The sequence below is a fragment of the Neophocaena asiaeorientalis genome, unplaced genomic scaffold (genome assembly GCF_003031525.2).
Source record: "Neophocaena asiaeorientalis asiaeorientalis breed wild unplaced genomic scaffold, Neophocaena_asiaeorientalis_V1.1 scaffold461, whole genome shotgun sequence".
In the NCBI taxonomy this organism is placed as follows: domain Eukaryota; kingdom Metazoa; phylum Chordata; class Mammalia; order Artiodactyla; family Phocoenidae; genus Neophocaena; species Neophocaena asiaeorientalis.
This window is the reverse complement of record NW_020173230.1, coordinates 582,224-607,035: the sequence shown is the minus strand read 5'-3', so window position 1 is coordinate 607,035 and position 24,812 is coordinate 582,224. Positions and strand designations below refer to the sequence as shown.

At 43.6% G+C, this 24,812-nt stretch overlaps 1 protein-coding gene across 4 annotated transcripts; it reads right to left on the bottom strand.

Moving 5' to 3' along the window:
* Window positions 1-11: 11 nt before the first annotated feature.
* PMS2 (PMS1 homolog 2, mismatch repair system component) lies at window positions 12-24,702 on the bottom strand. Of its 4 annotated transcripts, none has more exons than XM_024745288.1 (15): window positions 24,564-24,700; window positions 22,221-22,360; window positions 21,466-21,552; window positions 21,180-21,282; window positions 20,298-20,481; window positions 17,090-17,257; window positions 16,398-16,495; window positions 14,929-15,028; window positions 13,021-13,105; window positions 11,473-11,628; window positions 9,088-9,958; window positions 5,873-6,040; window positions 3,483-3,583; window positions 2,773-2,942; window positions 12-272 (listed from the first exon to the last, which is right to left on the bottom strand). In XM_024745288.1, the coding sequence occupies exons 1-15, from the start codon at window positions 24,584-24,586 to the stop codon at window positions 129-131; spliced, it is 2,598 nt and encodes an 865-aa protein (XP_024601056.1). In that variant the 5' UTR covers window positions 24,587-24,700; the 3' UTR covers window positions 12-128. The 4 variants fall into 4 exon arrangements, with proteins under 4 accessions (XP_024601056.1, XP_024601060.1, XP_024601058.1 ...); XM_024745292.1 differs by having other exon boundaries at window positions 22,221-22,355; window positions 24,564-24,678; XM_024745289.1 differs by lacking the exon at window positions 12-272 and adding an exon at window positions 3,285-3,298 and having other exon boundaries at window positions 2,779-2,942; window positions 24,564-24,702.
* Between the last annotated feature and the right edge of the window lie 110 nt (window positions 24,703-24,812).

The following is a 24,812-nucleotide window of genomic DNA, read 5'->3' as shown; positions in this document are numbered from 1 at the left end:
GAGCGGCTGGGCCCGTGAGCCATGGCCGCTGAGCCTGCGCGCCCGGAGCCTGTGCTCCGCAGCGGGAGAGGCCACGACAGTGAGAGGCTCGCGGACCGCAAAAAAAAAAAAAAAGAAGAGAAATGTTGTCAGTTTTGAGAAATGATGTCCAGATTGGCAATGTGTCTCATGGTGGGCCTTCCGTGGGGACAGTTCCAGGGATGGTCCATCTCCCCCATGTGGGTGATGAGTTTCTTCATCTCACTTGTGTTAAGAGCAGTTCCAATCATCACCTGCATGTGAGACATGATGGCTTACATTAAAGTTTTACTGGTTTTTGGTTAGAAAAGCAACTCTTCAGAAGCCCTGTTCTCTACAAAGAGGCTGGACAAGATTACAACAAAAGCAACAATTCCCTGAAAAGTCCTCCCCCGAAGAATCCTACCCTCTAGTATCTCAGCCCTCGGCCTCTTTGTGACATCCAGCCCCTCCGTGGCTCTGTCACGGTAGCACATCCTCAGGAGAGACGCTGACCACTCCCGTCCAGGACCAACCAGTCTCACCAGCTCCACCAGCATCCACATCCCAGCCACCCCGACCTCCCACCATGGCGACTGCAGCGGCCTCCTAATGGGCCTCCCCACTTTCCTCCTTCTCCCTTCAACTCGTCCTCCACTTGTGGCCAGTGATTCCTTTTAAAGGTGCATCAGATCACGTGGCTCCTCTTCGAAGCCCCGCCCCCCACCTGGATAAAAGCCCAAGTGCATCACTTGACTTGGCCCTCACTGGCCTTAGTGCCCACACCTGCGAGCAAGCAGCCCTTCCGCCCCCACTGCAGCCACACCGGCACGCCCTTGCCTCTAGTACAAGCCCGTAACGCGAGTACCTGACTCAGGACCTTGTCACTGGCTGTGCCCTCTACCCAGGATACGCTTCCCTCAGATATCTGCATCTCTCATGTTCCCTCTCCCGCAGGCTGCTGCTCAAATGTCCCTGCCTCCCTGCAATGAAACAGCTCGCCTTGTCTGTCCTCTGTAGCCCTCGGGCTGTGCCTGAGCACCCGGGAGAGGCTACTTCAGTTGGGTGCTCAGGGAGACCCGAGGATGGGAGGGGGCCAGGTGGGCGAAGAAGGCATGCGGAGCGGGGCATCCAGGCAGAGGGACAGCGGGCGAGGACTTGAGGCGGGAAGGAGATGGTGTGGCAGGCGTGGCTAGAGCCGAGCGTAGCACACGGGGCCCACAGGTGGAGCAGAGGACAGCCCGCCCCCGTCAGCCCGTGTGCTACGCGGAGACAGCGTTGCAGCGCCAGGGACCCGCCAGCGTGGGGACTGAGGAGCGGCCCATGGCCCCAAAGATCTCTGCGTCACACGAGGACACGGCATTGTGAACACCTGGCCATCAGCACAGGCCAGGCCCAGCTCTGACTCCTACCCCCGACTCCAGGATGGGGAGATCAAGGTTAGGCCTTTATCAAAGAACCATCTGTGGCTGAAGTCAGGTCCGGGGCCCTATTCTCTCATCAAACTCTTGCCTGGAGGAATTTCATCCGACGCCACGGCCGTAACTTAGAAAACCTAAACCTTTCTCCCCAGCACTGACACTTCCCCTGGCTCTGGATTCACTGACGTGACTGTTCTCAGACACCTCCTCTCACGTCTAATAGGATCTCAAATACAACGTGTCTAACAGAGAATGCTGAACCCCACCGCCCCCAAAGGTGAAAATGCCACAGCCCTTGCCCCACCTCCCTCATTTCTGTTGTGACACCCTCTCTGTGGTCTCTTTCCCATGGTCACCCTCCAGCACCTCCTGACACGTGCAGCGCAGACGCCCATGTTCGGACCAGGATCCCAAGGACCCTAAGTGGGTCCCCGGACGGGGCCCCACTCCCATCCCGGTCCCCCATCCGTCACACGGGGTCAGCCTCTGGCTTCGCCAAACACCCCGAACCTTTGCACTTGCTATTTCTTCTATCTGGAAAGTTCTTTCCCAAGGGGCTCCAGCTCACCTTCCAAGGGTCAGCTGGGAGGTCACCTCCTCAGACAGCCTCACCGCGACCACCCGCCTCACTTCCCGGTGCTCACTTCCCACCCCCATACTGTTCTCTTTACCGAACTTGTATCTGAGGCTGCCGTTATTAATGTTATGTCCCTTTCCCCCACTAAACTATAAGCTCCACGAGGGCAAGGACCTCATCTGCCGACCTGTGCCCCCAGCACCCGGACCAGGGCCGGCCACCCAGCGGGGGCTCAAGGGGTCTCTGCTGAGCGAATGAAGGGTGGGCCAGGTGATGCAAACACACGTGCTCTGCTTTGACATCAGGCTCAACACCTACCACTGCTAGCGTTTTCTGGAACCAGTCTGAGCAGCGGGAGCCAGACAATACGCAGTGCCCGCCCTTGGGGCTCCTGTGAAAAGCGAGCCGACTGCAGGGCCCTTGAGGGCTGGCGGCACCTAATCTTTTCCCACCAGTGTCATTAATGCCCATAAGGTCCATAGACGAACAACGTGGATACCCAGCTAACTGCGTGGGACTGACGAAAGCTCTGAGGACACTGCTTCAGGGACGCTGAGAAACAGCAGTAATTATGGGTCGGAGGTCTGACCTAAGGCAGACGTGCAGGGCTTACGTGTTACAATGGCTGAGGACAATGGGACTCTACGTACACAGCCCAGAGCGACCATCACCCACATTTAATAAGGCTGACAGGTCAGGGGCTGAACTGAGAACTTCCAAGGCCCATGAGCTGGAGCAGATCCGCCAGGCTCCTGCAAATAAGCTTTCTTTACTTACAGACTTCCGACAGGCCCTGGAGGCAAACATCTGCCTGACCCGGGAAGGCCGGCACATGACACCGGGGCTGTCGCTCAGCATGAAGATCAGTTCATCTATGTCCTGGGGCCCAAAGGTCCAGCTTTTACTAGTTGGCAAGGAAATCAATTTAGCTCTTTCAGTGACCGGCGCTAAAAGAAGAAAATTTGGAGAAAAAGCCGTCATTTGAAAAATCCGTTTCATTTGGGTGCTATTTGTAAGGAACATCTGAAAGAGAGGGCAGAAGCAAAACGCTTTTGGGGGGAAGCATGTTCATCTCTTATAAAATACGCTGAAGTATATGACCTCAAAGATGGTTCTCGGGCTTCCCTGGTGGTGCAGTGGTTAAGAATCCGCCTGCCAATTCAGGGGACACGGGTTCGAGCCCTGGTCCGAGAAGATCCCACATGCCGTGGAGCAGCTAAGCCTGTGCGCCACAACTACTGAGCCTGCGCTCTAGAGCCCGAGAGTCACAACTACTGAAGCCCACACACCTGGAGCCCGTGCTCTGCAACAAGAGAAGCCACCGCAATGAGAAGCTCACGCGCCGCAACTGGAGAAAGCCCGCATGCAGCAACGAAGACCCAACACAGCCAAAAATAAATAAATAAGATAAATAAATTTATCAAATAAAAAAAGATCGTTCTCAGCTCTAAAAGGACACACTTCTACAGTCCTAAGTAATAACTTACCGTTTTCATCGATAACAAAGTCAAAGCCATTCTTTCTGAATATTTCCAGATTTTCTATTAGAACTGCTTCATTGACAGCTGTTAAGTTGAGAGTCTGTGGTCTGAAAAACAGAGACCCAAACTAGACCTTGAAGTCAAACATTTGGCTCTAAAGCAGAAATGAAACTAAAACAACAATTCTGTGATTCTTTGAATTCATTTCAGAAAGCAACACGAATAACATGTTTCCAGCTATGAGCCTCTCTTGTCACAAAACTCCGAGCATTTCCTTTTAATTTTTTTTTAAGTTCTTTTTAGAAGTTAGAGTAACTCCAAAAGTAGTCTGCCTTTCCTCAATCTGCCACACCACCCCAATGACTGTCTTTAAATTCTCTTCTCCAAGATAACGACATGACCTAAAAATGCTACTTTTCCTCCTCACAATAAAGACAATTTGAAAAGTTGGGTTCGGTCACTACAGACATTTGAAAACAGAAGAAACAGCATCTGTTTTGCTATCCTGCTCCTTCTGCTTGCATTCTTTTTTTTTTAAGATTTTTTTTTTTTGATGTGGACCATTTTTAAAGTCTTTATTGAATTTGTTACAATATTGCTTTCGTTTTATGTTTTGGTTTTTTGGCCCCAAGGCATGTGGGATCTTAGCTCCAGGGATCGAGCCCATACTCCCTGCACTGGAAGGCGAAGTCTTGACCACTAGACTGCCAGGGAAGTCCCCCCTGCCTGCATTCTTTATCCAACCATCTCTCCTCTTGGATTTACTGAGTGCTTAGTAAGACAGACACCGCTAAAGCAGGAGATATAAAGGTGAGTAAACACAGACCCATTCTCTGCTCTCATGAAACAAACAGTCTAGTGGGGAAAAAAAGACATTGATCAAACAGTCAAACAAACAAATTGTAATTACAAACTACACTGAGAATCAGGAAGAAGAGACACCCAGGGCCATAGGAGCACAGAGCATGTAAGACTTGGCCTGGAGAGAGAGGGCGTCAGGGAAGGCTTCTCTGAGGAAGTGACCTTTGAGCTGAGATCTGGGGCTGAGTGGCAGTTATCAGGTGATGGGGGTGAGGGGTGGGTGCAGGGGCAAGTATTCTAGGCAGAGACAACAGTCTGTAAAAAGGCCCTAGGATGGACCATGGATGTTCCCAGAGCCACACACAAAGATCTGCTTCATTCTGCTTAATGGCTCTGTAGGAATTCATCAGGCCTATCAAGGGAAAAGGAAGGATGGCCAGAGTATAGAGAACAGGAGAAGAGGGCTTAGGAACAGCTGAAGAGGTCATCAGGGCCAAACTATGCAGGGCCAGTAGGAAAGGATGCAGTCGTGGTCTTTATCCTTTCATCCTGAAGTGTGATCCACATGGGACCCACAGTGGCCTGTGATTATCCAGGTCAACTTGAAATGCCACAAATGAGACCGTACTTACACCAAATGGCTAAAAAATAAACGACCTCTGTAACAGGGGCAGGAATAGCTCAGTATTATACAGTGGCTCATTCAATGTCTTTACTATTACTACTTACTCCTACTGAAAATAAATATAATTAAGCCACTCTGTAGGATACAGAGTACTCAGCAAATAAACTAGGTATGTTTTCCAGCTGAGTGGCTGTTTTAGTGGTAACTTCTTCATGCTGGGATCTGCTGCCGTTGGGATCTGAGTTAATTACGTAGTTTAATTTCCGAAATGAAAATCCAAGACCTCTCCTTACGACTTCGCTTAAGGAAAGACTTCTGGTTTATATGCTACACCATCACACCACCTTGTAAAATGGTCAGTGTAAAACATTCAATTTGGCAAAAGAGAGATAAATACCAAATTCTGCAGTGACTAATCACTGGTATCGCTCTACCACAGCTGAGGACAGACACACAGGCACTGCTGACCTTCTGAACGTGTGAATTCCATGTACTCTAAGTAGATATACTCTGTACTATAAATTGCTCTTCATCAAAAGGATTTTCTGGCCAACCAGTGATCAGCATTTTTGAACAGCTTAAAGGAGCTTTAAGTATCTTTTGATACTTAAAAGAATCCATTAGCTGTGTGACCTTGGGCAAGTTATTAAACGTCTCTCAGTTTTATCACCTGTGAGATGTTGGTGGTAATACACAGCAACTACCTCAAACGTTTGTGAGGATTAAATATAAATTGCTTCAACAGCGCCTGGCACCAAATAAGCACTCCATAAACGGCAGGTATGACTAGTATTAGGCAAAAAGTGTAAAAATCTGCTGTAAGGATACGTACGGCCAAAAAATACAGATAGATAGAGAGGTACAGATAGGTTTAGACAGAGATAAAGATAGGCACACTTATAGCTAAGAGATCTTAAATTGGGGGGATGAAACAGCACTGAAGACTCTGAACACACTGAAATGAACTTACGCTATGAGCCTTTGCCCCTGGAGAACTGTGTCCTGCTGAAGCATCTCGAAGTTGTATTTCTCATCTGTGGCATGCTGGTCCACTATGAAGATATCTGCATTCAGTTTGGTGATGATAAATCCCAAGTTAAACTGACCAATGATTTCCATTTCTGCAAACATAGTTTTGCTGCATGCAGAAAATGTTAATTAGAAGACATTTTAATTTCTTTTATTGTCTGCGCTGCACGGCTTGTGGGGTCTTGGTTCCCTAACCGGGGATTGAACCCGCACCCTTAGCAATGAAAGCACGGAGTCCTGACCGCTGGACTGCCAGGGAATTCCCATTTTAGAAGACATTTTAAAAGATTCCTTCTCTGCTTATAAAACACTAATAAAAAAGTACAAAAACATAAAATAGACAAAGTCCCTAAAAATCCTACTTTCTAAGGATAACATTATTCATTCCTCCAATTCTCCAGGTGACATTAGTTACTACTATTAATGATTTGGTCCATATCCTTCCAGATCTTTGACTATACACTGTTTAAAAAAACAAAAAACAAAAATGGGGCTTCCCTGGTGGCGCAGTGGTTGACAGTCCGCCTGCAGATGCAGGGGACATGGGTTCGTGCCCCGGTCCGGGAAGATCCCACATGCCGCAGAGCGGCTGGGCCCGTGAGCCATGGCCGCTGAGCCTGCGCGTCCGGAGCCTGTGCTCTGCAACGGGAGAGGCCACAGCAGTGAGAGGCCCACGCACCGCAAAAAACAAAACAAAAAATGGAATCAATTCTTCATACCGTTTCACTCTCATCACTTAACAATGCATCTCAGATATTTTTTCAGACCCATAGAGACCTACTTCATTCTTTTTAATGTCCATGTAGGAATTCATTATGTGGATGTACCAATTCGTCTGACAAATTCTCTACTAAAGGACACTTCAGTTGTATCCATTTTAAGAAACACAAACAAAGGTGCAACATCCCTCTACATACATCTTCTCTACTGTGGATGTATCTGTATGATAAATCCCTAGATGTGTTATTATATATGTACACTTTACTTTGATAGGAGATCTATAAAAGTTTACACTCCCACCAATATGTACAGTTGTCCCTGGGTATATGCAGGTGATTGGTTCCAGGACCCCCAGGATACAAAAATGCCCAGATGCTCACGTCCCTTACATAAAATGGCACGGTACTTGCATATAACCTATGCACATCCTTCCCATATACTTTAAATCATCTCTAGATTACTCATAATACCTACTACAATGTCAATGCTATGTAAAATAGTTGCTAGCACGCAGCAAATTCAAGTTTTGCTTTTTGGAACTTGCTGGAATTTTTTTAAATTTTCGATCTGCAGTTGCAGAACCGGCAGATACGGAGGGCTACCTGTATACGAGTACCTTTTTGTCAATAGTGGATATCGATCCTTCTAATGGGGAGCACCCCCTACCCCCTGCCCACCCCAGGCTGAGCTTCAGACTTTGTTGGAACAGGCGTGGCTGCATTTCATTCATTTATGAATGAAAATCAGTTGGTTGGAGTAGCAGGGTGAGCACTGCTGGGCCTCCTCACTGCTGCCAGTGGCTGCCTTGTAGGAGGAAAAGACGAGGGCATCACAGGAGCAAAAGAGAAGCCGCGGCTCCTGCTGTCTTGCAGTGTCCCTCCAGCGCCCCCTGCTGATCAAGTCTAACAGTGCACCAGGAGAAATGCTTACATGGTTCAGCCTCCAGGACTGCAAAGCAGGGCAAAGGGTGGATTTGGAACTGAGAGGCAATAAACTGGTAATTGGCACAAATACCAACTCCCTGGCTCTGACTGCTCTTCCAGGAACCGCCTGAGTCTGGTCCGGTTCCCCAGGCAGATTGCCCATGGGAAGAACCTGTGCCGGCCTGAAGACCCGGGTCTTCTGTGTCTTCGGCAGGTGTATCTCCCACCATAAACTAGAACTTAGCATCTGGCTTAAAGAAACAAAGTTTTACAGCTTGGTATATTTAGTTATAATTCAAAATGCAGAAACAGGAGCTGGTAAACACAACCTCAGTATCTTCACTGCTGCCTAACCTTTAGCTCAATACTTTTTCCTGTGCTTCTCAGGAAAACGTAAACCTCATCAGACAAATAGCTCAGAAGTACAGCCAATCCAACAGCCGTGCCCTGAAAGCCAGAAGCCAGTGCCAGACCCTTGTGGATCAGCTTCTCAATGTGACCTTCTGGGGTACTTGTCAAAAATGCTGATTCCTGGGCTCCAAACCCAAGACCCGCCAGATCTACTAAGGCAGAAACACTGGAATCTGGCCATACATAGGTCCTGCTTGTTTATTAACAAGCTCTCCAAGTGATTCTTAGGCATACCAACGTTCAAAAACCATGGTAACAGGAGAGCAATACATGTTTGCAAACTTAATTAAAATCTCTATTTAAAAATATTTAAGGAACCTGGCTCTCTTCACTGGCTCCCTCTGAGTTCACAGCCAGAGAGGTTCATTTCCATTAATTACACACCTTTTAAAAGAAATAAAGGTTCCTGAAAACCCTTCTCCGTGTAAGCTAGGCACTATGAATAACAAAGAAATTATATAATACTCGGTGACGAATTTATAACTGAAATCAGGCAAAGCCTGTGTGGTCCAGGCTAAAAGTGCTATAAAAATGCAACGTACTTGCTGAGCTGCCCTGTGCACAGCACGTTTCAGTAACTGGTGACACAAAGACAAAATTTTAAAAATAAAAACTATTTCAAAAGAATTCATCATTTTTAAGAGTCACAATGTTGGACACGACTACTGTCAAGAAAGTGCTGGTGACCAGTGTTTGCTATTATCTGTATTGTGAAGATTTTTCTTTAAATTGACTTTTTTACTTAGCCCTATCTGATGCAATCTTCTTGAAATCATAGCTTTGATAATGTGATAAGTTTTCCTCATACATGTTAAAATGGAAAGATGGGAAATAGCAATGTTCCCCAAAGCTGCCCTGAATTCAATGCAGGGAGAAGTCACCATGGGCCGAAACCCTCCAGGAAAAGGAATCAAATTGGGGTGAAGAAGGCCTTGATTGATTTGGACCCGATGGAAAAGGTGTGCAGAGAAAACCTAAGGGAAAAAATTCCTGTAAGATTTCAGGCTGCAGAACCGTCTGGTCAAAGAGTTCTTTAAAGAAAATTAATGTGATGGATGTGAGAGGCAAGGAAAAGGAGTCGGCGAGTGGAAAAAGTTGTTACCTTATCTCTTTTCTTAGTTCATCTTCTGCTGCTTGATTTTCTCCAGGGCAAATCTTTGCCCGAAACTTCCTATAATTTTGTCCACCTTCTTGTTGCTGTTCTTGCTGACATAACTGCTTTATTCGTTTGGCTAAAGAGCTCATAGAAAAGTCAAGGGGCACTATTTTCTTGTTAATTTCAACAGCTACATCCACCTCGGACGCTGAGGCGTTCCGGGTTTTCATGGACTCTGGAGGGACATCGGGATTTAAAGGAACCCCTTCTTTTCGAAAACGCTTTGCGTTTGGGGATGAGAGATGAGTTGGCTGCAGCGAAACTCTAGCTCGGGAGTCGCTTTCTTCGTGGTCTAAGTGGCAATTCGTGCCCGAAAGACGATGGTCCGTTTCAGGTAACTTCTCCAAAGACTCCACATTTTCTTGCGAAAACCCATCTTTGGGGGAGCTTGCCACATGGTCACTGCTGGGCTGGCTGCCCGTTTTTGGGGTGCTGGACCCCTCCTCAGAGCCGGCAGATGCGCTGCTGTGCCCCCAGCCCTCCTCCGTGTCCACTCTGCCCATCGGGTCACAGGGCTCCTGAGTGGAAGTCACCCCTTCCTCCCGAGGTTCAGAGATGTGCTTCCAGGAGCAGAGGGGCCCTGAAGCGCTAGGAAGTGGGGTGCTGCTTTTCTGTCGTGGAGAAATCCGTCTTGGGTCGGTGGCCTTCGGACCCCGAGACCTGTTCTCCACTGTGTGACGAAGGGAAAAGGCCTCTCTCAGTCTGGAAATGGTCACTGCCCTTTTCTCTTCCCCACGAGTCCTTAACGGGGCGGGATCACCCTGCTTCTCTGGCACGGGCTTCTCCACCTCTGCCGAATGCCTTTTGATTAAGTGACCTAAGCAGATGTGAACAGAGAAGGGCATCAGGGGCTGCGCGGAAATAGAATAAGGGGATACTTTTACGTGAACGGGCACTTCACAAAAGAGCTCCGAATGGCCGGTCCAATGTGTGAACACAGTTCTACGTGAACCATAAAGGAGACATGAATTAAAACCACAATGTGATGCTACTATATACTCATCAGAACAGTTAAATTAAAAAAAAAAATGTTTACAAGGCTGAGGATCAAATGGGATGCTTAAATACTGCTGGTGGTGTTGAAATTGGTACAACTGATGAGAGCGCACCTGTCTTCCAAGTCAGCCTCTCCGCCCCCCAACCCCAGGGGTGTTAGGAAAAGGGAGGACAGAGCCACTCTGGGTCCCGCGCCTCCTCTTAACCCCTGGCTTATGGCTCCTGGTACCCTCGGGTTATGAAGCCTCATCCCGGAACGACTTCCTCCCATTGTCACCTGAGCTTTCCACCAAACTTATTTTCAGCTTCCTGAGCTGCTCTCTGGTCTTTTCCCCCCGCCGGAGTACACAGTGATTGGGACCTGCCACCTCCGTCTCTGCACAAACATACGTGGAGGTCGGGGGTAGGTTGGCCTAGAGAAGGGTATCCACCCCAAGGAGTGGATCTGGCTGTCAGAAGGGGTAGCCAGCTCCTGCCTCGCTACGGAAGGCTGCTGGGCTCAGCTGTGGACGCCTCCCTGCAAGGTGCCCCGAATGCACTTAGCTTGGAGGCAAAAGAATAAAACCAACTATTTAAACGAAAGGCTGCTCACTCAGGATCAGGAAGTAAAACAATGATTGTGCATATTTTTACAGAGGTCAAACCAGCTTTGGGCCAAGTCTCACCTCAACATGCCACTCAGTGATGAATGCACAGGGGGGACGTGAGGGAAAACGGCAGAGTAAGGGCCCCCCCAAATTCCCTACTCCATAAAAGATAGGAGAAAACGGGTAAAAATGGTCAGAATCAACTTTTTCAGAACTCTGGAAATTAACAAAAGGCTTGCCAAGATCGGGGAGTGTTTTTGTTTGTTTGGTTTTTGGTTTTGGCCACGCCGCCTGCCTTGCAGAATCTCAGTTCCCCACCCAGGGATTGAACCCAGGCCCTGGCAGTTTAAGTGCTGAGTCCTAACCAATGGACTGCCAGGGAATTCCAATGGGGGCGTGTTTATTGAAAGGAGAATGGGTGAGTCTTGGTAAGAATGCAGCCCTGGGTGATCCAGATTACCTTAAATCTGCAGCTACGTACTTTCTAGGGTGACACGTCCTCTCTGAGTTGGCCATTATCCCCTCTGACAGCCAGATCCACTTCTTGGGGCAGATACTCCTCTAGGCCAGCCTGCCCCCCATCTCCATGTCTATTTGTGCACTGTGCAGAGATGGAGGTGGTAGGTACCCATCAAAATCTGACAGATTTTGTTTCATGCCAAAAAAAACTTTGCCTCCGAAAAAATAAGGAAAGTATCACAACAGCTACAAGTTTTAGAAGCTGTTTATACACGTGTGTTTCTCTTACCTTCGACGTCAAACAGCGGCTGCTGACTGACGTTGAGTTTGTTAACATCACTATCGAACATTCCTATCAAAGACGTCTTTAAAACTGCCAACAAAAGCTTCTCCTCCTGCAGTAAAATTTGCCTTTTATCTGGAGTAACGTTGATGTCGACACATTCTAAAGCAAAATAGAAAAGATGCCAATTGTGTTTAAGTTCACGTTTAACAAGAGAGATTTCCCCATCGCCTATTTTATTCACTTGCACTTGCCAAAAGCCATGTCCAGATTCATATTCATACTATAAAACTAGCCCTTTCAAATAAACAAGGAAAAGATGAATAATTTTTTAAACAGATGAAATATGCAAGCATTTGAGTAGGTAAATTGCAAAAGAAAAAAAGCAAATAAACCCATGAAAAGGTACGATAAAATTGCAAACTAAAATGTCATTTTTATCATCTATTGAATCTGGTTAAAAATTATAATACCTAGTACATTGTTGGTAGGTGTGTAAATCGGTATAACAGGATCCCATTTACTGACCCAATGATTCTACTTCTAGAAATTTATCTTAAAGAAATAATCAAAAACATAGGTAATGATTTATCTATAAGAACAGTATTTAAATTTCTAAAAACTGAAAACTAAAATAGGCACAAACATAAAAGTTTACAATCAAGATATATCCACACATTGAAATACAATACAGCTATTAAAATCATGTTTCTGAATAAACTTTAATGACAGGGAAGAGAAAATGTTCACACCTAAGGATAAAGAGCACAAAATTACCCAAAATTATTTTCTCACTCCAAAAAATATGGATATATCATTAAATATATATATTTTTAAGGTGTGCACATATATATTTCTAAGCACCTAAAAAAATATTGGATAACAATAAACCATAATATTAGCAATCAGAAAAAAAGTATCTACATGAAATGAGTTATTTTCAAAATCAGGGAGAACATTTAGTCTACTTTCTCCCTCGGCTGACGTGAAAAAGTCACATTTTTCCGAACAATACAATTAATGTAGTTTCAAGTAGAAAGCAAGAGATATATATTCTGTATAAAAAATAAAAGTCTAAAAAGATTTTTTTTTAATTAAAAAAATTTTTTTAAGTCTATAAAAATATATATCACCATTAATTGTTGCTATAAAAGTCTCTTTCTGGTCATATCAGAGCTTTATAATCTCATTTTATTCTTTTAGGAGTAAGTCACCAGGGACTTCCCTGGTGGTGCAGTGGTTAAGAATCCACCTGCCAATGCAGGAGACACGGTTCGATCCCCGGTCCGGGAAGATCCCACATGCCATGGAGCAACTAAGCCCGTGCGCCACAACTACTGAGCCTGCGCTCTAGAGCCCACAAGCCACAACTACTGAAGCCCGTGCGCCTAGAGCACGTGCTCCGCAACAAGAGAAGCCACCACAATGAGAAGCCCGCGCACCGCAACGAAGAGCAGCCTTCGCTCGCCGCAACGAGAGAAAGCCCATGTGCAGCCTGAAAAAAAAAAAAAAGGAGTAAGTCACCAATTTTACTGAAATGTCAGTGGAACTTACCCAAATCAACAGAAATGTTAAGAACAACAAATGGATACTGATGCCGGTTATACATGTGATAGACCTCATTCACAAGTCTGGAAACCTATACAAAAAACAAAGATTAGAAAAGAATAAATGTTTCCTTCCCCCAGTTTCTAATAATATGCTACTCTAACCAACCGTTAAAAGGATACATTTTGAACAGCTTTCTTGAGGTATAACTGGCCTAAAACAAACTACATTTAAAGTATACAATTTGATAAATTCTGACATATATAAACACCCACGAACCCATCCCCACAATCAAGATAATGAAGATATCCATCACCCAAAAAAAGTCTCCTCTTTCCTCTCAAAGGGGTATCTTTTTTTTTTAAAGGTGTATCTTTAATCATAGATTCATAAAACTGAATCTTTTTCCATACTCAAGATGCTCTTAAAGAAATGTCAATAAAATGAGGTGCGGTTTAAATGCTCATAAAACATTCAAATGTACACAGAAATGTATTTATATGACTTTATAATGAGATTATTAAATGGCATTAGGGATAAGCCATAAAATCACACCAATTACAATATAGGTTAAAAATTTAGAAGCTGAGGGACTTCCCTGGTGGTCCAGTGGTTAAGACTCTGTGCTCCCAATGCAGGGGGCACGGGTTGGATCCCTGGGTGGGGAACTAAGATCCCGCATGCTTCATGGCGCAGCCAAAAAAAGAAGAAAAAAAGAAAAACTTCTACGCTCCATACGCTAAAAAATATTTAAAAAAAAAAAAAAGAAAAGAAAAATAATAGAAGCTGAACCATATCTGGCTGATAGAAGTAATTTTGGGGAATCCCCTGGTGGTCCAGTGATTAAGACTTGGCACTTTCACTGCTAGGTATAATGTTGCTGAGGATGCAAAGTCAAAACTGACCACTAAAAGTGCTACAATCAAGATGATCAGTTTAAGTTTGAGGCAGAAGTAATCTGGGCCCTTATTTTCCTGGAAAATGGACAGAACAAAGAGAAAATACAAGAGCATACGCATGTGTGTCAGTCTATACCAAATAGTCTAGATAATGGTGAATGTTTTAAAATGTTTACTTTCTTCTAATAGTGATAATTTTTACGATAATAAATATATTGGTTATTAATATGTGTCCATATGTATGCACATATATATAATTGAAACCACTGTATGGTAGGTGTTTTTAAATGCCTAAAATAAGATGATTTATAGATAACCAACAAAGGATCTACTGTAGAGCACAGGGAACTGTACTCAATATTCTGTAATAACCAAAATTGGAGAAGAATCTGAAAAAGAATGGAAATATGTGTATGTCTAACTGAATCACTTTGCTGTACACCTGAAACTAACACAACACTGTAAATCAACTACACCCCAATATAAAATAAAAAATTGTTTAAAAAGAAATTAACAGCGAGACATTTTAAAGATATTTTTAAAATATTTTAAAATGACAATATAACATTGTTAAATCATTTTAAAGATATTTTTAAAATATTTTAAAATGACAATATATTGGAAAAGAATCTGAAAAAGAACAGACACATGTGTACGTATAACTGAATCACTGTGCTGTACACCTGAAACTAACACAACACTGTAAATCAACTACACCCCAATATAAAATAAAAAATTGTTTAAAAAGAAATTAACAGCGAGACATTTTAAAGATATTTTTAAAATATTTTAAAATGACAATATAACATTGTTAAAATAATATCAAATTTGCATAAAAAACATGTTTTTAGAATAAAATTGATTAGAAGAATGAAAAAAAAGATAAAGTAATGTTTCTGAGTCAAAGTCCCAAGTTCCATGTAAATTGCCTGTGTCAGAAAATGTTATTTAATAAAAAATAAAATTAAAACTAAAAGCTAAAAGAAAAAACTAATCCCCCCATATTTTGAAATACCTTTGCTGGGTCACAAGGCCGCCGATTGATAAAGAAAAACTGTCTGTCCGTTGAACTTCTTCCCACGCCGTGAGCACAGTGAGAAATAAAACCTGAGATACTGTTCAATGTTAATGCCATTAGGGCAGGATTCCAGAGCAGAAAGGATCAGACACACATCAAACGGCACATTCTCAAAGTGAAAAATAAAAACATAACCCCTGGTGACGAGCTGACAAGTATTAACGTTTCAGGTAACGTGTATCTGTGCTCCATTCTGGTGAATCATTAAGGAACACAGACCCTCTGGAATGTTCCAAAGCTCCCATCATTGACAAATCCTCCATGGGCAACCCAGCGGGTTCAAAACTGATTCGTTTCAGCTCTCACTTCCCCTATTAAATCCCTGGCCTCCACACAAGGAGTGGGTCTCACCCCACACTCACATTCTAGAACCTTCGTGCAGTCCCCACCAAGCTGTCCAGGGAGCCCACGGACCTGTATCCAGGCTCTTTGCCCACATTCCCTGCCTTTTCAAAGTCTGTTCTCTTGGGATTTCCCTGGAGGTCCAGTGGCTAAGACTCCGCACTTCCAGTGCAGGAGGCGCAGGTTCAACCCCTAGTTGGGAAACTAAGATCCGCACAGTGCGGCCAAAAAAATAAATATAAAACATAAGATCTGTTCTCAGTTAGCAAACTGCTATCTCCTATGGCGTTGGTTAAGGGCTTCACCTGAGATTTACCCCAGGGATATTTGAGTTTCCATAAGAATGATACCTTAGCATAAAAAATGAATCCCCGGGCTTCCCTGGTGGCGCAGTGGTTGAGTCCGCCTGCCGATGCAGGGGACGCGGGTTCGTGCCCCGGTCCGGGAAGATCCCACATGCCACGGAGCGGCTGGGCCCGTGGGCCATGGCCGCTGAGCCTGCGCATCCGGAGCCTGTGCTCCGCAATGGGAGAGGCCACAGCGGTGAGAGGCCCACGTACCGCAAAAAAAAAAATGAATCCCCATCTTTAATTTCAGGGATAAGCCAAAGGCAAGTGGAGGGACGGTAAGCAATATGGGCCCAATTCTGCTTATGGAAAAATGTCTATTTTTCTTACACTAAAAGTAGTGATGCTGGATTGGATTCTGGGTAAGGCACGAGTTAAAAGAAAAGCGCCTCTATCCCTCTACGCCAGGCCCTGACAAAGTGAAACATTATACATAATTTAAGAGTTATTCTAATTGTTCACTAAACAGAGCCTCTTCTACAAACGCTAATTTAATAAGAAATCCCCTAAAATGCACCAGTTACCCAGAATACTGCTTACATTAAGAACCTGACTCCTCCATATAAATCCTCTTTCTCAGCAATAATACTGCCTACAGTTTATAATGGACATAAGAAACTATAAGCTTTAAAATCATAATCTTTAAAGACAAAACCAAAGAAAAAAAAACTCAAAAAAATTGTTTGATCGTAATTTTCCTGGCACCAATTAACTTACCAAAACAGGTTATGCAGAGCCTGGGAAGAGCTCAGCCCGTATTCTTCACGGACAGTGTCACTAGGGGGCAGCTGCACAAAAGGGATGAGGCTTTGCAACTGAAAGAGATCAAGGTTTACAGTTATTTCCTAATAAAGCAAGAACCGGCCTGACTTCAGAAAGGAAGATCTAACGAAGGTTTTGTGTGTTTTCCTTCCTAGCCAAGCTATCCACATTAAGAGGACAAAGAATCTCAACAGCTGCATCTTGCAGTTCTATAATAAGTAATTTTGATCTATTAGCAAGATGAAACACTTGTGCTCCTACTTCTCCATAAACAATACATTGCCCACAATACTTTTTTTTCAAGGAGAGAGTAAAAGGATTGTTTTAAAACTTACAGCTCCTAACATTAATTTTTGTGATAGGGATGTAGTTTAAAAAAGAAATCAATTCTTAGAATTTATTCTTTATGCTATTGGAAAGGACAGTAGAAACCTGCCATAATCACTAGAGCAATAAAGTGCTTTTAAACAACTAGCCACCCACTTTTTTGTTTTAGAATGATTATTTTCATTGCATGGTGGTGGAGGGATAAGAGTGAGCTTCGGTCTAGAGGCTAGGAGATCGGTGATAAGACTGCCGGAGAGCTCCAGGTGAGATATTTGCGCACCTGACTCAAGAAGAAAAACAAAGGAACAGGCCACCACTACCTGTTTCTGCCCAAATACAGATCCGATATTTTCCTTCATGCTGGAGCCTCCACTGGTGCACACCACGGGCTGCCTCTTACCCTGTCCAACCTGATTGGTGCAACTTACACGGACGCCCGCTGAAATGATACAGTAGGCGTGTAAGACCTGGACCATTTTGGAGAATTCCTGTTTAAAAAACACAAACGCAAGGACTCAATGTTACTTCAATCTTACAAGCAGCGCATGATTCAAGTTACACAGTCAATTCAAGGTTCTCATATCATCTCACAAATAAGGCAAATTATTCCTGACAGAATGATCCATGAGTTGAATCTCCCTACGTGGTATCAAAGGGAAATCAGAGAATAAGGTTCTTGACCACACTTTCCTCATTTCCAAAATGTCCAGGCCTTCTGCTCTAAAAATCGAGAAGTACGTTCCCTTTGACCTTGAAATCCCTCCTCTGGAAATTTATCCTTGTAGAAAGACTCGCATGAACAATCAAAGATCTATTATGAAAGGGCTTCCCTGGTGGCACAGTCGTTAAGAATCCGCCTGCCAATGCAGGGCACACGGGTTTGAGACGTGGTCCAGGAAGATCCCACATGCCACAGAGCAACTAACCCCGTGTGCCACAACTACTGAGCCTGTGCTCTAGAGCCTGTGAGCCACAACTACTGAGCACGCGTGCCTAGAGCCCGTGTGCCTAGAGACTGAGCTCTGCAACAACAGAAGCCACCACAGTAGGAAGCCCGCACACTGCAACGAAGAGTAGCAGCCCCCGCTTGCCACAACTAGAGAAAAGCCTGCACGCGGCAATGAAGACCCAACATAGCCAAGCATAAAAATAATTTTAAATCGTTTTTAAAAAAGATATATTATGAAAATGTTCATTGAAACAATCTGTAATTGTGAAAAATTATAAACAACCTAAGCAACCATCAACCAGGGACTAATTAATTACAGTATATCCACATAATGGTACCATGATAAAAAATAAGGTAGTTACCAATCGACCAAAAAAAGGTATCTACAGTATACTATATTAAAAAGTCAAGGTATAGAACAGTATATATAATATGATCCCAATTGTTTAAAAAAAATAGAAACATATGTATAAAGATTGTATATACATGTATGCATTTAAAGTCTAAGGGATATAGGGACTTCCCTGGTGGTCCAGTGGTTAAGACTCCACACTCCCAATGCAGGGGGCCCGGGTTCGATCCCTGGTCAGGGAACTAGATCCCACATGCATGCCGCAACTAAGAGTTTGCATGCTGCAACTAAAGACCCTGCACACCGCAACTAAAGATCCCGTATGCTGCAACAAAGACCCAGATCAGCCAAATAAATAAATAATAAATACTAAAAATTAAAAAATTAAAAAATAAAGTCTAAGGGCTATAAACCAAACTCTGGGAGAAAGGCAGAGACAATACCAACTTTCTACTGCACACAATTCCATGTGACTTAAATGTTTAATATTCTATGTCACTTGATTTCATTTTTTTAATATTTATCTTGAAAAATTTTCCAAGATTTATAAATACATGAAACTAAAAGGAATCTGGAAAGATTCACCAAACTGTTAACAATGGTCATCTCTGGCAAGCACAAGTTCTTTATGCCTGTATTTTCTAAGACACTAATTTTTTTTTACCATAAGATACAAAATAATAATAATTTTCTCTGTACAAAAATTTTTTAATATTTAAATTAAAAAACATTTTAAAAGTTTCCTGTATTTTTCCAAAATTAATAAAGTTATAACTAGCACAAATTGTTTTAAAGGTAAATAAAGTTTTTAGCAGCATATGTAATGTTTAAGTAACGTATTTGATTATAAAGAATATAGGTACAAAACAGAAAGGTACAAGGAAGATGGCAAAAAGCACAAGTGATCGCACATCCAAGAATAACCGCTGGTAGCATTCATGCGTCTACTCTCCCAGGCTTTTTTCTATGCATATTTTGGCCAGTTGCTTTGTTTTTACAAAACTGTAATCAGACACACACACACACACACACACACACACACACACACGTATGACTATATGTGTATATGTATATATGATTACGTATATACACATGTACGTATACACATATATAAACAATTTATAACTGCTTTTTAAACACAAGTATATAAAATTTATCTTTTTCATTTTCATTCCAATTCATAAAACTTGTAATGATTCACTTTTCAGGGAGCCAAGAAAAATGACCTTATTAAAAATAAAGATAGAATCAAAAAATAATGCTTGTCTTAAAAGACTCATTTCCCATATTAGAAGACCTCATAAACACAATTTGATGATTCTTTTCAAGAAGAGAAAAGGGCAGCTTCCCTGGTGGTGCAGTGGATAACAATTCACCTGCCAATGGAGGGGACACAGGTTCGAGCCCTGGTCCGGGAAGATCCCACATGCCATGGAGCAACTAAGCCCGTGCAGCACAACTACTGAGCCTGCGCTCTAGAGCCACTGTGCCACAACTACTGAAGCCCTTGCACCTAGAGACCGTGCTCTGCAACAAGAGAAACTACTGCAGTGAGAAGTCCACGCACCGCAATGAAGAGTAGCCCCTGCTCGCCGCAACTGAAGGAAGCCCATGTGCAGCAACAAAGACCCAACGCAGCCAAAAAAATAAATAGATAAATAAAATAAACAGATTTATTAAAAAAAAAAAAAAGGGTATATCACCCAAAAGTTAGGTCTTTGAGGAGAAGAAGCAAGCTAAGCACTTCTCCAAAAATCAAGGGAAGAGAATGAACGGGAGCGCAAACCACGCTGAGTGATCTTGGGCTACATTTGGGCATCGCACTCTCTAGGCTCTCGGATTCTGAATTTACCGTACCTTTCTTTTTTTAATTAATTAATTTACTTATTAATTTATCTATTTTTTGTCTGCACTGGGTCTTTGTTGCTGTGCGCAGGCTTTCTCTAGTTGCGGCGAGCAGGGGCTACTCTTTGTTGCGGTGCGTGGGCTTCTCATTGCAGTGGCTTCTCTTGCTGCAGAGCGTGGGCTCTAGGTGTGTGGGCTTCAGTAGTTGTGGCACGTGGGCTCAGTAGTTGTGGCTCACGGGCTGTAGAGCACAGTTGTGGTGCATGGGCTTAGTTGCTCCGCAGCATGTGGGATCTTCCCGGACCAAGGCTCGAACCCCTGTGCCCTGCATTGGCAGGCAGACTCTCAACCACCGCACTACCAGGGAAGCCCTCTACCGTACCTTTTTAATATTCCTTTGAAACTCCTTATGGCGCACAGGTAGCGTGTAAAATAACTGCTGCACGCTGACTGTCGTCCCTCTGGGTCGTGGGTAGGGGGTTTTCTGGAGGATTTTTCCATTGTGATCAAACACCAGTCGAGTCCCAACCTTCGCAGATGTGTGGCAGGTAGAAATAGTGACATCACTGTACAAAAAAGCCAGCAGAGCACAGTCAGCTAGAGACTCCCAGGTGCTGGTCACCACGTGCTCATTTTCTCACTTCTGTTCTCTCTAAACTCCCCTAAAAAGGTGATGATCCCTCCGAGATCATCAAGAGAGTTTAAATGGGTGAGGAGTCATCATAAAATCCAAGGTTTGGCCCAACAGATAGTGAGAGAGTTCCGTAAATGTTTTGTTTTGATAAAAGCTTTGATACTTATTTTGGTTAAACTGCAAAATAAGAGATCTCAAAACTTACGTATTCACCAATAAAGATTTATTTCTCAGCTTGGCTACTACTGTTCTAACAAAATCTTAGAAGCTGTCGTGTAATTAAATAAGTGCTTCAGCTAAATTTTTTCCTCAACGTCAAGATAAATTAAAACCAATAGCATATGGCGTCTATAATGTATTATTTATACCTTACTTTTAAATTGAGAAGTTACTGCCTTAATAAGGGTAACAACTTTTTTACAATACTATTTGCTTCATTTTGTTCATGCATTGCTTACGTTTCAGAAGTGTTACCACTTAGGTCGGTAGTAAGATAAAACAGAATGCAGAAGTTAGTAGTGGAGACATTCAGATGGAAAAGTATAAACAATAATGATTCTAATCATACTTTTCAATTTTCAGAGAGATTTTTATAAGGGGTCCAGTTAGTGGATAAAATTATTGCATCACCTCAGTGCACAGAGTGAGCTCAGAGCTTCCCCCCGAAAGCCAAAAGTTTCAACCTGAGTGAGGTCGGCAAACTCCTGAATCTTAGAAGTGTGATGCTTCAGAGCTGAAAGAGAGGTGGAGAGTAAGGCCGAAGAGATCGCAAGTGATACAGCAATGAACACACACAATACCCACCCAAGTGACCGGTTTTAAAAAGCTGTTTTGTGTTTCCTAAGACAGTGTTACCCCAAATTCTCAGACATTTGGCCCAAATATTTTAAAATAGGATTAGCAAAATGCAACTTACTTAAGCCTTCAAAGTTTTCTTCTTCTACCCCGCATCCATTGTCTGAAACTTCAATGAGCTCCGCCCCATAGTCTTTAAGCCTAAGCTCTAGAAAGTTCAAAATATTGATTTCTTAAATTGATCCATGCAAAAAGCCTTTAGAGTGACAGTATTTATAACTTACAAAATGCAACTTTGAGTCCTAACTATATTTATTTAAATGTACTACTGTCATTTTGTATATTTTATTTTTTAAAGGCCTTCTCGGCTATTTACTAACCCAGATAAAATAGTTTTGTTTTTATTTTCTTTCTTTTTTCTTTCCTTCAAGAGGATAGTGTTAACACAGTCATTAAAGAGAACAAGTTCTGGAATCAGACTCCCTAGGATCATATTTTACTAGCTTTATAACCTCAAAACAAAAGTGAATTCCTTGTGCCTTAATTTCCTCATTTGTAAAACGGAGATAATAATTACAATAATAATTCCAATCTCATAAAGTTATTCTACAGATTAAATGAGATATCACATCTGTATAGTTCTTAGCACAATGCCTGCCTGGCACATAGTAAGAACACAATAAAAGTTAACCGCTATTATTATTATTACTACCTAGCTAAATACTAGGCACATAATAATGTGCTAAATTTATGTTTAAAAAATAATAATTGCTCTGTATATCAATACCTGATTGTCTTATTACAGTAACAAACATTTCTTGAATAAAACAGCATAAACTGATTATTTCTTGTGGTTTAAAACTCTCCCAAACTTACCAATGTTAGTGGCACTGGCATCGACACTATTTTCTACCAACTCCTTCACGGCAGTGCTTAGACTAAGAACCACTTGCCCAGAACAAATCTGATGGACTGACTTCCGATCGATAGGTTTGATGGCCTTAGCAAGTTCTGAACTAAAGAAACAGGTTACAAGACAGCAAGGAGGCAATTATGCATTTTCATCCTGGTTTTAACTGTGGGAAATGATTCATCTCCGTTAACAGTTAATGTGTCTCATCCATTCGTTATATTAACATATCCATTTATTATATTCACAAATATAAATGCTGGTCTACAATCCTTAAACTTTTATCTGTCAAAAAGTCTTCTGAATAGATACTTCAAATGAAACAGACATTTAAAATCTAATTAAACTGGGATCTACATGGAGGAGACACATCCCCCTAAGGCTATGGGTGAATAATCTTTTGCAACAATAGGATCTTCTTTCTTGAAAATTGAAAGCAATGTTTCCCACACAATTTGAAAAGCCAAAATTTTGCTGGGAAATCCAGTGTTCATGTCAAAATCAAAACCATCTCAGAAATCGGGTACCAGTTGGGTAACTATTCCTATGGTTGCCTACAAATCCCCACTCCAAACCCAGGCTGCCAGCTCCTGCCTTAGCAAAGGCCCTCACAGTTCTGGCTGTACCTACCTTCAGAATTTTCCAACTGGTTTGTCTCCATTTTCTCTCTACGTCAATCAATCTTCCATGCTACCACCAGAGTTACTTTAGAAATCACAAATCTGGTCAAATAATTTTTCTGCTTTAAGAACTTACTAGCAGACTTCCCTTGTGGTGTGGTGGTTAAGAATCCACCTGTCAATGCAGGAGACACGGGTTCGAGCCCTGGTCCGGGAAGATCCCACATGCTGCGCAGCAACTAAGCCCATGCGCCACAACTACTGAGCCTGCGCTCTAGAGCCCACGAGCCACAACTACTGAGCCCACGTGCTGCAACTACTGAAGCCACCACACCTGGAGCCCCTGCTCTGCAACAAGAAAAGCCACAGCAATGAGAAGCCCACACACAGCAACAAAGACCCAACGCAGCCAAAAAATAATTATTTAAAAAAGAAAAAAACCTACTAGCATCCCACTGTCTGCTATATTAAGTTTCAAATCTAGTCACAATTGGACCCCAATCTACCTTATTTTCTCTCTCTCTCCAGTCCTCCCATTGCCAATTCCCCTACATTCTGGTCACAGCGAACAACTGTTTCCTTAATATCACAAGCTCTTTTAGACACTGCATCTTGCCCATACAGGTGTGTAGCCTCCTACTCCTCTGCCTGGCAAACTACCTCTCGTGTACATGTTCACTAATTTAGCAATTTGTAGTAATCGGTTTTATTGATTACTTGGGTGTAACTGAACAAAGGAGCATCCCTGGGAGGGAAATCTTTGGGTATTTCCCACAACATATAACACATAATAGACCCTCGGTAAACCCTTGTTAAAAAAAAAAAAAAAAGAACAAACATCTTTACTCTTATTCGACCTGGCAAAGAATTCCACTCAAATTTGTCTCAAATGGAAAAACTGCAGATGACGCCACTTAAAATGGAATAAAGGGGCTTCCCTGATGGCGCAGTGGTTGAGAGTCCGCCTGCCGATGCAGGGGACACGGGTTCGTGCCCCGGTCCGGGAAGATTCCCACATGCCGCGGAGCGGCTGGGCCCGTGAGCTATGGCCGGTGGGCCTGCGCGTCCGGAGCCTGTGCTCCGCAACGGGAGAGGCCACAGCGGTGAGAGGCCCGCGTACCGCAAAATAAAAAAAGGAATAAAGTATCTCTAAAAAGTTTGTTGATTTGGCAAGACACCATAGGCTACAGGTCTATTCCTGATATTTATTTGAGCGAATCTGGATTCAGGAATCTGACACAGTGCAACAGTGCTACCCGAAGATTCGCTACCCCTAATTCGGTGTAGCTGCCTGTAATCGCATACTCGAGATACAGAAGCAATGCGTTTCTTAAAACTGTCCATCTCAAATTAGCATATGCCTTAAAGCCTCCCCGAAAATAACCCTCAATTTTGAAAAAGAAGAGAGAGCAACCAGGTAAAAAGGAAATTAATTCCGTCTACTGGGATTTCAAGCTCCGGCTTCAGGTCCACAGATGCACGGCGGCGTCCTGGCAGCGGGCCGAATCCCTCACGGACCCCGACCTCAAAGCGCACCCACAGGGCGGCGGGTTGGGGGAGCGCCGAGGAGCCTGGCCTGGGGCCTCCGTGCGACCGGCTCGCCCAGCGCCGCGGTCACTTTCCCCTCAGGGGTCTGGAACGCTGTGGGCCTTAGGGCGACCGCGAGTAGAGGTTGCAAGCTCAGCTCACCTCGGCACGTCGGCTTGCTCCATGGATGCAGAGCCTGATCCTGGAATCGGAACAGTTTGCGCCGCCGCTCCCACGGTGGGGTGGGGGGAGGGAATCCAGCCACCCTGCCGCCCATTGGCTGCTTCCGACACTGTGTCTCACCACTTCCGGATAAGGCTACGAACACTTCCCACCTCTCCTTCTCGCTGATTGGTTGTGTCAAAGGTCGAATCCATGACGCCGAATTAGCAGGGGCCAATTAGAGTACAG